At 36.5% G+C, this 13203-nt stretch overlaps 1 protein-coding gene across 6 annotated transcripts in view; it reads right to left on the reverse strand.

The window, feature by feature from the left end:
- Nucleotides 1-13203, reverse strand: part of LOC121329934 (cytoplasmic polyadenylation element-binding protein 2-like) — a 39300-nt gene that overhangs the window by 23049 nt on the left and 3048 nt on the right. For all 6 annotated transcript variants that reach the window (XM_041276036.1, XM_041276026.1, XM_041276044.1 and 3 more), the window contains exons 2-3: nt 9253-9534; nt 2745-2835 (exon numbers count right to left, since the gene is read on the reverse strand). In XM_041276036.1, the coding sequence (XP_041131970.1) occupies nt 2745-2835; nt 9253-9534 (373 nt within the window). The remainder of the gene's footprint in view (nt 1-2744; nt 2836-9252; nt 9535-13203) is intronic.

Below are 13203 nucleotides of genomic sequence, written 5' to 3' on the forward strand. Positions count from 1 at the left end.
AGCTCCCTCTCCCCAAATGAGAAGCAGAGGCCTCCTTTTATATCAGGTGGCTGGGCGCTGATTGATCGTTAATCAACCTAATCAACTAATCAACCCCAGCCACCTGAACATAATAAACCCAGGCAGGCAGGGGAAGTTAACCCCATCCCTGCCAATTTAAAAGGGCAGAGCTTTGCTCTGCCACAGGCCCATTTAGGTGTTTCGGATTCTTCACCATCAGTACCCTGGGTTGAGTGCGAGGTAGGGTCCTCTTCACAGTCAGGCTCAGCTAAAATGGCTGTAGTCATAGTTTTCCGTTCCTCCTTATGTAAAGGTGGTTGTTCACAGACGATAACTACTAAAATTGATGTAAAAATTATGTTTGTTAAGAATGTATTAGACGGATTTTGTGTCTGGGTTTCCGCAGAAAAATCTCACAGCTCCATCTTCACCGCTCGTACCACGTGACTTTCCCCCTCCTAAAGGTTTCTAAACCGGGGTGTGCCGGCTGGCCAACCATTAGGGCTGGCTTGATTCCGGTGGTGATTATCCCTCTGTATCACGGGGGACACGTGATCATATTTTTTTTCTGTTATTTTTCATCTTTTTTTTTTTTTTTTTTATTTAACAGTTTTAACATTATTAAAGATAAGTTGTTATTTCTCTCTCTCTCTCTCTCTCTCTCTCTCTCTCTCTCTCTCTCTCTCTCTCTCTCTCTGTATGTGTGTGTGTGTGTGTGTGTGTGTGTGTGTGTGTATATATATATATATATATATATATATATATATATACACACATACATATACAAACACACACACACACACACACACACACATATACACATGTAGCTATAACTTAGGCTGGTTCCTAGTTTGAATCTGGCCAACCCGGTGCCTTTACCGAGTGAAGTGCTGTGTGTTTGTAATTATTATTTCACTGTTATATAATTTGTTTCTTTTTGTGTGGTTTGGTGCACTATTTATTACTTTTGATTTTCTTGTTTTGCTGAAATTGTTTCACTTGTGTTATTTATAAATAATGCATATTGCACTTTAATTGTTGAGAATCAAGAAGGCTGGAGAAAAGCAATTAATAAAAATTGCCTTAAGTCAATTCTGTGCTGTGGTTGCACTCGCCAGTTGACCCCAGACTCAAAATAACCTTTTTAAATATATATAAAACCAAGAACTAACACAAACTGGTGCTGTATGCATGGGGAAACTAACTTATTTTTAAAGCTCCTTATGATACACATGATGGCCAGCAATGACTTCAGTAGTTTTTAGTCTCACCAGCTTAAAACCTGTTTCGTTTATTCTTCTGGGATGACACAGTGCTCTTAGGAATGTAAATATCTGGTCCTGTATTTAATGCAGTTTTGTTAACCACATGTATGTTAGTCAGTTATTAAAGGAGTACTAACCAAGCATTAACATAAGGAGATTTATCACTCCCTTTATCCAACGTTATGTTTACACATAGTATACATATTTTTCCTGTGCTTATAACAGATGTGAAATGGATTATAAAACCAATGTTATAGCATGTCTTACATCAAGAATTCAAAAAAGCTGTGCATTAAATCAAAACAGGAATCCTGAATTTTAAGTTGACTGAGTAGAATTCATACAACGCTGTTAACTACAAGCTCTCAAATTAAACTCCCCCAGTTCAGGTCACCCATCTAAGAGAAGGGGACCAATTCTCAAAGGGTTACTCTGTACACATAAATTTCAAATAGCTCTTGCTTAGCACACTGCTAGTCTTTTCGCCTAATGAGTCAATTCATTTACACTATAAAGTAGGCATAACAGCAACAGCTGTTAAATATTCCCCTGCCTTCAAGCAGGAACACATAACTTCCATTCTTCCACAACGGCAAGAAAAGCATTACACATACCATGGTCCATTTGTCTTTATGCATATTATTACCATACTGTACAGATGTGTTTAGTTTCCTAATATTAAAATAAATGACATTTGATACCAAAAATTGACATTTGTATAGTAGGAAAGACCAGTACTATGAAATAGTAAACTACAGCATTTAATGACATTAAAAGCTATATTCCCTATAAATAACTATATTAACTGCAGTCCTGTCTGTAAAACACTAGGTAGAACTTAATAACCTAATGAAAATGCAGCGTATTAATAGAGTATACTCATTTAAATAAAAACAACACCATGTACATTCATGGAGTAGTTTGTTGGTTTTATATAATGAGTACAATATAAAGGAACTAAAGTATGTTTAACCCTAAATTAAACAGAGAAATTAAGGGAATTACTTCTATCAAGCTTGGACAGGAATTATATTATCAGATTCAAATAAATGTAATATTATTTTATATTTAGCATATGCTTTTTTATCTAAGGTGACTTACAGAGACTAGGATGTGTGAACTATAAATCAGCTGCAGAGTCACTAATAGCAATATCTCAACAGACAGAGCACAAGGAGGATTACACAGTGAGTCAGTGGCTGATTTGAACTGGAGACCCGCTGGTTACAAGCCCTTTTCTTTAACCACTGGGCCACACAGCCTCCTATCTATATTTACTAATATACAGTAAATTCTAAAATGAAATTCAGTAAAAATAAATAAATAAATAAATAAAAAACACTGCAGTGTTCCAAATTCAGATTTTTTTTTTAATATTATGTAAAAACAACATGGCCCTTTAAAATCTATAGGAACATGATGCAGAATTGATAAGTTATTTTAGTAAAGACAGAAGCACTGGTTTTCAATGATCCTTACCCTTCAATGGATCATGTTCTGCTCTCATTATATCAATAAGAGAGTTTTCCAGGGAGTGCATGTTCAAGCTGTCGTACATTCTAGGGCGATCCTGTAACAAGGCAGAAACAAAAATCAAGAGAAGTACGGCTGTTAACATAATAACCTACTTATTAACTGGGAGTGGTCTTCGAATTGTTGGAAAATAATCAGGTTTGGATATACAGTAATTCCCATAGGTGTGGTGACGTGTGTAAATCTGCTAATTTTGTAAGCTCAGACATCTACTGCTCTTGTTGATTGTGAAGCAACCTTCTAGGGCTTTTTTGGCACCATCAAAAGCAAATTTTAAAATGAATCACCTACAGTGCTGGGAATAACAAACTGCAACAAATCCCTGTTTATTTACATTAAGAGCACTTATAACAATATCAGTAGCTTCTACCATAGACAGAAAGCCTGAAAGAAAGAAAAAAAAACACAAAACAAACTGCAGTGTAAACACACACACACACACTATACACAGTGTACACTCTATTAAGATCTAAACAGAGTATCTACCAGCAGCACAGGAATGTGCTGCACATTTTGTATCTAAACGAACCTGGGCTGTTTTTGTCTTTCTGTTTCAGGTACTACTGGTTGACAGCACTACATATTGTCACATTTAAATAAATAAATAAATAAATAAATAGATTTCAGTGTATAGGAAAAAGACATCCCAGCCTTTCCTGTATGTGTGATATGATTTTTTTTTTTATCTGGATGACAAAATGGTAACCTCCTTTTTTTCGACCAAGTCTATGACTTTTATAGAATATCAATTCTGAATGAAGAGGGTGTGCAGTCAAGAATGTAGAGATTCAATGAAATGGAAATACAACAACATACTTGTTTAATCAAATAACTGACATTAAACTGTCTTAAATGCCCAAGGAATCTTGCACTGTACTTGTATTAGCATTCAATCACCATATTTTTGTAAGAACCTGTAAATTGCCTGAGCTTTTATGTCATGCAGATAACACATGAACTGACATTTTGGCATACATGTCACGTGCATCGCTGGAAGGGAAAAAACAGTCAAAAAGAGTTAAGATCTACATGGCTTGTGCTCACTTGCATGTCCTGCATCAAGAAGTACATTTCTTAAACTAAGAGGACAGCCAGCTATCGAAGTTCTGGATCTCTTGCTTTAATTTGTTTATACCACTGTTACAACAGGCTTCCTTTTAACAACTGAAACTGGCGTCTACACCAGCAGCTGGAATTACCAATGGTATGCATGCTTCACATGGAGTTTTATTCTCAGATCAAGCTTCGTCTACATTTTCAGTTCCACTAACAGTGGCATGTACTCGTACTGCTGCCAAAAGCTAAAATAAGAACAACATGAGGGGTGCAGCTATTTCAGTGAGTCCATAAACTAATTTGATATAGTGCTAAAATTAAATCAACTCCTTGAAGCTCAGATGATTTACAAGCACAGACAGGCAGTTTACCGGTGTTCTTTAATTTGGTTTGTACTTCCAGTACAAGCCGGTGGATTTAGGTCACCAATAGCATCACACCTGAACAAGGGATTCCCAATAAACTTTAGCCTGTCCGTGTCAAGTTGAATTTAATTTGGGCGAAATGTAAGCAAAAGTATAGCTTGATATAATCAATCGAGGTAAGAAAAATGACAGAAATTACCTGACCTTGCCTTTGCCATTTGAAAGTGACTGTAAATAATGTGACGTCACCAAAGGGCAAAAATGGGCAGTGCATGGGTAGAATGGTGAGATATTACATCGAATGTCCAATAAAGCTCTCAAAATATAGCAAGATGTGTAAATGTGACATTTGCACAAACACCTCCATTGTCCCATCACAAGGGGTATTCTTTCTTGCCTTGAAAGCTGAATGGGAGCTCTGTTATCACCAAGTTACACCACTTTATTGCAGTGATTCATAGGCTAATACTATTATCATGGGATTGTTAACTTGAAATGGCAACAACAACAAAAAAAACCCTTGAATGAAGGGCAAAGGGTTTAACTAAAGTGCTTGAGAGCATTTTACTATGGAAATGTTTGTGGTTTCTCTCTAACCTCAGTGTGCAAAGGACAAGCCTGTTGAGTAGAGTCAATTCTGATTCCAAACACTATAAAAATCAGTCACTTCTCGCTTTTTAAAAATACAGTAAACAAAAAAGACAACATCAGGTGAACAAATAAGGGGTATAGGTCTTTGCCACAGTTCTTAAGCAAATGATATTAAGTCTGAAAAAGCTGTGAGGATGTTTTGAAGGAAAATAGAAAATTAAAACTATTTGTGGTGAGTTGAGAAAGTCAGTTAATTGAAGGGCACCCGTTCCTGATCAGAGGACAACTCTTATCCATGACTTTATTAAACCCAGGCTAAACAGACTTAGTTGGTAAGAATGCAGGGAGATGCATATCACCTGTCACATTTACACAGGCTGTTTCTTACCTACCTATTTATCCATTTAAGATTTTTTTATTTTTTTTGCCAAGATGTTTTTCCTTTCCCAGCCCACACCCTGACTTTCTTTCTTGTGAAGCTGTAATAAAAGCCTTTGAAAAGCCTGCGCACAGTTGGCAGGCCATCCATTTTTAAGCAGCAGCACAGCAGGATTTCTTTTTCTGGAGTGCAAACCTCACTGCAGAAAACAGGGACTATTTAGACATCCAGGCACCACACTGAGTGCTTGTTGCTAAATAACACAGGGAGATAAGGGGTATTTACTGCTGACAAAATAGTTTTAATTACATTCTATCAGTCTGGTGTACAGCAACAACTCAAAAAAGACTGATATTTAATATGCCTCCAGACAGCTCCAGTGTTCCTGAACAGCATCATTGATGTTGGTGGTGTGGAAAATAAAGGCCTTACTTTTTCAGTTGAAACAAATATACCAAATATGCCATGATCAGATTATTGCAATGTATGTTTCTGCGAAATAAACAGATGTATTATTGTTATTTCCCTCTTTTCCATTTAACGCCAATTGAAATGTAGACCTATAATTTTACCCCCAAAATATTTTTTCCTGCACAGTGAATGTTTTATTTGTTTAACTGTTTGTTTCATTTTTTTTTGTACGGTAAAGATACAAAGCTTTAGAAAACACTGCCAGGAAAATAAACATTAAACAATTGTTATAGTTGCTGATGTGCAATAAATTCTACACTTAAATCTTAAAATATTCCTGATGATCGCTACCAACTTCACCCAGGATGAAACAATCCTCTCCATACAGCTAAGCAGCCAAAGAACTAAATAACTGAGTCAAGTTTTATAAAGGACACATATTGTATGCTCAGCCGATATAATAAAGGAAGGATATGTCAAGGTTTCAAAGACATGGATAAATAAATAAATAAATAAATAAAACACTACTCAATTGAAAACTACCCTCTTTCAAAACAGCTAGGCCACAGTTATTTGTGATAATGGAACAGGCCTGTAAAATAAAATGTGTATTCTTGAGGCAGCACAACACAGCACACCCTGGTTTTAAGATGGCCCTCTATACCATGGAACTGTGTTCATGTCTCCCATTTGTCACGCAATCCCACTGGACTACAGCAGCACTTGTATTCCCATTGTAAAGCGGAAAATACAATGCTCCCCCCATTTACACCATGTTATAAAGGGGGAGCATTGCATAACCAAAAGCAATGTTCTATTTTATAAATTAAAATAAATCTAAATTACTGCTTTAAATTTCTGTTTTTGTTAATTTTTTATGTTTAAAACAAATCCTATATAATACAGTAAACAGGGTTCAAATACACAAGAAGGCACAACCTTTCATCAACCTCTGCTGAAACCTGGCTGCATGTGTTACATTGCTGCAATGTAGTTATTACAGGGCATCAAAACACCAGTGCATTTCAATGAAAAATCCTGAAAAGTTCTTAAGTTTTAAATGTTAATCTCAGTTCAAGCACCAACAAATCTATCTGGTAATGGGTACTACGGCAGAAAAACAGAAAAGAAGGGACTACACCTTTAAGAGCTTAAGCTTGAAAATACCTCACCCTTTTATGGGAAGGCTAGGGATTCGGCATTGCATGGGCAGAGCAACGAAAGTCTTCCTGAAACAGCCTGCACAAACATATTAAGGGCGCTGCCTTTAAAAGCATTAGGGTGAAGAGTATTTTTGACATTGTGGAGAATACAATATGCAGAAGTCATAATTTCAGAACTAGAGCTGCTATAAGCAGGTTCAATATAAAGTAATGATTTACTGAATAAGACTCTGTGCATTGTACGTAGAAGCTGCTGTTTACAGTAAATATTAAAATAAAACCGAAGATATTGTGAAGATATAGAGATATTGTGTCAGAACAATTGAGCATTTACTTGCTGTGCCATCCCATAATACTATATACTGTAGGTTGTGGTTCTGTTGTTGGTAAGGCAAGGCCACCAGCAAGGCCTGCAGGGTAAACTATTTGCAGTGATAGTCTAATGTAGTAAAAGGTCAACATTTAAACAAGCTTAGGTAAAGCTCTGAAGATGTGTTTAACGAATATATACATTTTTAAAATTGTTCCTCGTTCTGAATTCTGAAAAGTGGATGTATCCTTCAAAGGTGCAGCCAATGTATTATTTTAAAAGTATACAGATTACAGATTACCTGCAGAATGCTTACTATCTACATTAGCCAGCTGTAAACAACAACTTGACTGTAATATTGTTACTAAATTCAAGAATAACATGGTACAGTATATCTGTTAAGTAGGAACGATGGACTTGCTCAGTCCCATCCATTGCCCACTGTAGTCAATAATTCTCCATACTAACTCAAACCTAACACAAAATGTTAGCAAGATATTTGTCACTGCAAAACTGCAATTTCAGGGATTGTCCACTGAACAGTCAAGCTCTTGTCTGATAGCCACTGGAGTGTCTATCAATGGGATCCAGACGGTCTTTTTAAAAATAAAAAGACAAAAGAAATTAAAGGTGGAGCTTTATGCTGCTTTTCAAAGGATGCTGACAGCTAACCGGTTATAGAACTGTACCTGTTAGCTCAGTGCTAAGCAAAGCATTTAAATTAATTCCCTCCTTAAACCTTAAAGGCAGGGCTCAAAATAACCACTTTAATGACCTCTTCTATGAAAAGTTCTGAAGATTACACACATAAGCGATTTGACATTTTAATGACGCAATAATCTCCTCTTTGAACCAGACACACCCGCTTACTGCAAGCCATAGTCACTAGCAACAGCAGCAACAGCTCAAGGCTAGCCTTCTTTCCTCCTTTGATTAAGGTGAAAATTATGATATAAATAAAATGAAATATGAATGTGCTTCACTTACAATAATTTGGCTTTACTGAAAACATTATGTTTTGTCTGATGTGCAAGGCATTGATTAATTTAAGAGAGGATGCTTTTTCTTTTTTCGGCATCCTGCAATTATCATGTAACTGTTTGAGAATTTTTGGTGACTTACTTTTCACCACGATACAAAATCCTGGTATCTACGACTTTTTATAACGCTGTCCTATCAAACCATCAGCAGCTAAATGTAGGACATACTGTAGAAACATCTTCCAGCACAAAAAACCGTTGGAGAATTAATTTTTTATGGTGACAAAGTTATTTCTATATCAAAATGTAAATGCACACTGCGATGTAACATTAATGACGTTACTGTGACACAGAGCTCTTAATTCTTCAGCAAATGCAACAGTCCACTCGTCTGATGTAATGCCATAGTGTTCACTGTTTCCAGTTTAAAGGAGCTTCAGTATAAAGTACAGAAATGCTTATTGCTGTGAAGCTACACAAATATTTCTGGGAAAAGTAATAGTACAGGATGAAATGTACCTGTAAATTCAGGTTAAAGTGATTGCTTAATCTCCTCTGGCTTACTGGAGATGGAAAACTGCTCCGGCCAAATTCCCCGCTCTGCAGCTTGGGCTCTATGTATCCTCTAAATTGGAGGGCCAAGCTTTGATATTTGTTTTCCTAACAGAATAACCACTATTTTTTATTGTGTAATCTGTTTGGTGTGTGTGTGTGTGTGTGTGTACTTGCACAGCAGAATATCCTACAGAACATCATTTTCTCTTCAGGATATATTTATGGTAACATTGTAACAATTTTTGATACCCTGATGCTCTACATATCTGGTACATTTTGACTTAGCAGCTGATGTTGAAAATTACCAAGAGGATCATGCTATACCCTCGCTTTTAAATTACCAAAGATAGAAAATAAAACATGGTAATACATTATAATATAATATAATTGGAATACATTCCTGAAGTGACGTTAACAGTAGCGGTGTCCTCTGGGATAACATTTTATACGAGAAGTTACAGCCTATATTTTCCCTGATGACAAACTGCAGGAGAATCGCCCCCACAGTAAATTAATTACACAGGCAATTTGCCCACTATAGAAAATCAAGCTCATTATCCCTATCTATCTTAACTAATACCAGAACCACTTTTGAAAAGTGACTGTTCTTTACCCCACCATGTCTGACAATCTCAGAGTCTCACCTGCAGTGGCAGCAGAGTGGTGCTGTTGCTGTCTGTGCGGAAAACGTTGTCTTCAATCCAGGATTTTGGTGTCAGCGAGGCTGCAGAGCGGGGGAACTTGGGTGGCGCGATGACGTTGCTGGAGAAAGGCTTCTTCATGGGGGAGATCTGGTTCATGGTGCCTGGGATTCCCATCCCTCCAGGTCTGCGGTGGTCTCTACCGTGCATCCCTCCCCAAGACATGCCTCCTGAGCTCCAGCCACTGCCCTGATGGCTGCTCCAAGGGGACTGCTTCATAATAGGCTGAAGGGGGAACAAATACAAAGGGTTACAAGTATCTCAAAAGTAATGCATTGTTACTGGGCTCTGGGGCTTTCACCACTAAGCCACAACGCATCAATTAATTCAAGTCCTTCTTATGCTTACTTCTTTAGTAAGCAGCTTATATTTTATGATAATGCAGTAGCTGTTCCTCACAACAAAAACCATAGACTGGCAGCAAACATGACTTCTGTCAAATAATGGTTCCTCAGCATGCAACAATTGCCATTGGGTTTAATTACAGTGACCCAGCTAGGGACCACTTATTGTACTGTAACAAATAAGGTAAATTTGTTACAGTACAGTAAGTGGTCCCTAGTTTTGTTTCATTTTTTATAGGTGCTCACAAGCAGACTGACAATTGCTTAGAAAACAGCTCATTCTACAGAACATCATATCAAAAACTGTACCATTTACTCATTTTTGTTAAAATTGTAAACTGTGTTGCTGCAAAATAGTAGTTTTCTCCATAAACTAACTGTGTCTGGAAAACAGGCAGAGCTTTTAAAGTGTTTTCAAAATTTTAACAAAATATTGCTGTAAAGCTAAGACGTCACCTTTTAGAACCTTTGTTTTTAAAATGACAGGACAGTACACCTTATGGACACATGTTCTAAGAAGCCATTATACCCTTCAGACTCATCAATCTAGAGCAATGACCTACTCAAAACAGACATCACAGCAAAATGTGCACTTCAAATTGTGAAGTGTGAATAAAATGTACTGTAAACAAATATGCACTGCAATCTACGTAAATCTACAGCAAATATCTTGCTGATGTTGGAGTCAATTAGTGAATTATCCGATGTCTGCAACAGTTAAATTACTTTTTTTTTTTTTTTTTTTTTTTTTTTTTTTTTTTAAACTAAGGAAGTACAGTATAGGGGCTTAAGATCACTATCATAGAGAATACAGAATAATACAAACAAGGCGATAAACTTTTTAGCAAGAATGGGGAGAGAAGGGTTTTGGAAATGATATGCAGGTCAGCATGTTGAAAAAGCAAAAGCTAAAATACAGTACAAGATTTTTTTTTACATACTTTAATGGTAGCTTGCTGTCCCTGTCACTACTATAACCTTACATTGCATTGCCAGCTGTCTACATTACAAACCCAGTGATTCACAGTGGATAATACTGGGTGCTTGCTAAATGCCGAGATTAACAGCGCGGGTGACGAACAACTGTCCGTTCTGCCAGGTCAGGTTTTTTAACCATAAAAAACAAACAAACATGCTTCTCAAGTTACTGTTTTTAACAGCCAGGTTGCACATCCAATCAAGTATTTCCAGACCATGAATCTGTATAACTACGTATTTTAAACTGCAAATTACCATCCACACATCCACATCATCATTAAAAGTTTTTTAAAAAAACTCTCTTCAATGCTTAGGCTTAATTGTGTATATTTAGAGAGGGTGTTGGCAGTTAATTTAGGCTTAATAATGTGTCTCAATTACATCTATATTTGAATCTCTCTCTCACAGTAAAGAATGCTTTCCTAAATAATCAAAATCTTTTTATTATATATTTTATTTGTAGAGGCATTATTAATAGTGATGACTAAATAATAATAATAATAATAATAATAATAATAAATCGGTATGCAACAGCTACCTTCTGTTGTTACCAAAAATAAACCAAATCACAAATATCTACTTCAGAAAATGAATTGTAAAATGTTAAATTGGGTCTTTTTGGCAGAATCACAAAGTAAACTTCCCTTCAGCCAATACCAGAAATGTCAATGTCAAGCATGTTCTGGCCATGGGTAATGCAGCATATAACAGAGAAATGCCTTACACACAACCTTTGTATACTTGAAATTGACCTCAGTACTGGCTTTATGGCAACGTGATCCTCTGATGTACTGTACCATGATTAACTCCTCAGTTTGTTTGATTTTTTTACTCACTCTGTTCAAAGAACAGAGGTTACTGTCTGTCAAATGCATTTTCAGAGTGTTCTCCTTGCACCTGGTTAAGCAGACACAATGCACCTTTGCTTTGGAAAAAATTTAAACATTTACAGTTTTACCCACTGAGCTAACTGCTAGAGCCAGGGGTAAAATGAGGTGGCATTACCTTAAAAATCTTATTAAAAAAGTGATTCACTGCATCGAGAAGCATTATCACACATCCAAACTATCACTGTGAATGATCACCTACAACCACCTCAAATACAAGCACTCACAAGAACCAAGTTCATCAACCCATTCAAATAAAAACCATTCAAAGATCATGCGATCTGCTGTCATGTTACAGTTCATGAAAAGAGGCACTTGTACAGTACACCACTGGAACACAATGCAGTGCAACATTTAATCTACTGTCTCCTAATATGGCAGTAAGTGCCAAACAAAACAAATAACTGAGTCCTTGCCAAGCCTTCCTTCCCTTTCCAGTACCAGTCCAAATAATAAGACATTTGAGGCACACAAAATGGACCTGCTTTATGAAATGAAGTATAGTAGGTCTATATCTTTTTTTTGTTTCTTGAAACAGCTATAACTTGAGGGGGTGAATACAAATCTAGACAGGGTTACACATACAACAAGAGACACCACGGGACATATCTGATACACTGCCAGCTCCTTGGTCGGAAATAAATATATAACCTAGTGCAAACCAAAAAGGCAATTTATTAAATATAGCATTAACTATAACTTACTGTCTACTTTAAACACAAACACACATTTTCTATTCTGGTATTTCTAATGTGGCATGCTTTGTTGTTACTTGTAAAAAGGCATAGTAGCAAGGAATGAAACTGGTAAATAATTTATTTTAAACATATTTATTTTAAACACACCGACACCCTGTTACATTATAGGGCAGAAAAAAAAAAAACAACAACAAAAAAATACAACAAACCCAACATGACTTGAATACAGACTTAGTAAGAGGGGGTTGAGGGTTGAATTCCAAATGAAACCGACTGCCAAAAACTAAGCTTAGTCATTTCTAGAAGGTCAAATATGATGTTCAAACGTCTGTAGCTGTTAGCGGTCCAATTGCAAAGCACTACGCAATGAGGCAATTTCAAGCTGCCTGTAAATAAGTTACATATACTAGTTCATCAGAACTTCTTACCTTTGGACCAGAAAAAATAATCTATCCCACAGTCCAGGAGGCTTGTCCGCACAAGGCCTTTTGCTCACTTAGCTACAGTACCAGTATCCAATATTGTTTGTCTTTTTTCTGTTTTTTTTTTTTTAGTTTATTATACATTTTTTCACAGTGTTTTCCAGTAACCCTGTACTAAAAGGTATGTTATAAAATCACGTTGGAGAAAACAATTATGGAGTAAAAAGCCTTGAGAATCTGTCTTTAGATCCTTGGCTTTCTAAAGCACTTGAATACTAACTTAGCTGTCCATTTAACCTCCTCAGAAGGGGTTGTTAAATAACTGTTATCTGCATTTTAGAAACAAAAATGCATACAGTATGATGCATTAGTAGAAATCTGAAAAGCTGTAAACAAGCTGGTTGGAAAATAGGCTGTAATGCAGCCTGAAGTACAGCCCTTCACTAAGGGTTAAACAGGGTTAGTATAGAAGTGGGACAAATCTGGCAATTAAAGGAGAACACTCCGCAGTTTATCACAAAACTACAATGCAATGTGGCTGTCTGCTCTCCAAAAACATGAATCA

Source organism: Polyodon spathula, chromosome 2 (assembly GCF_017654505.1).
Source record: "Polyodon spathula isolate WHYD16114869_AA chromosome 2, ASM1765450v1, whole genome shotgun sequence".
NCBI lineage: Eukaryota > Metazoa > Chordata > Actinopteri > Acipenseriformes > Polyodontidae > Polyodon > Polyodon spathula.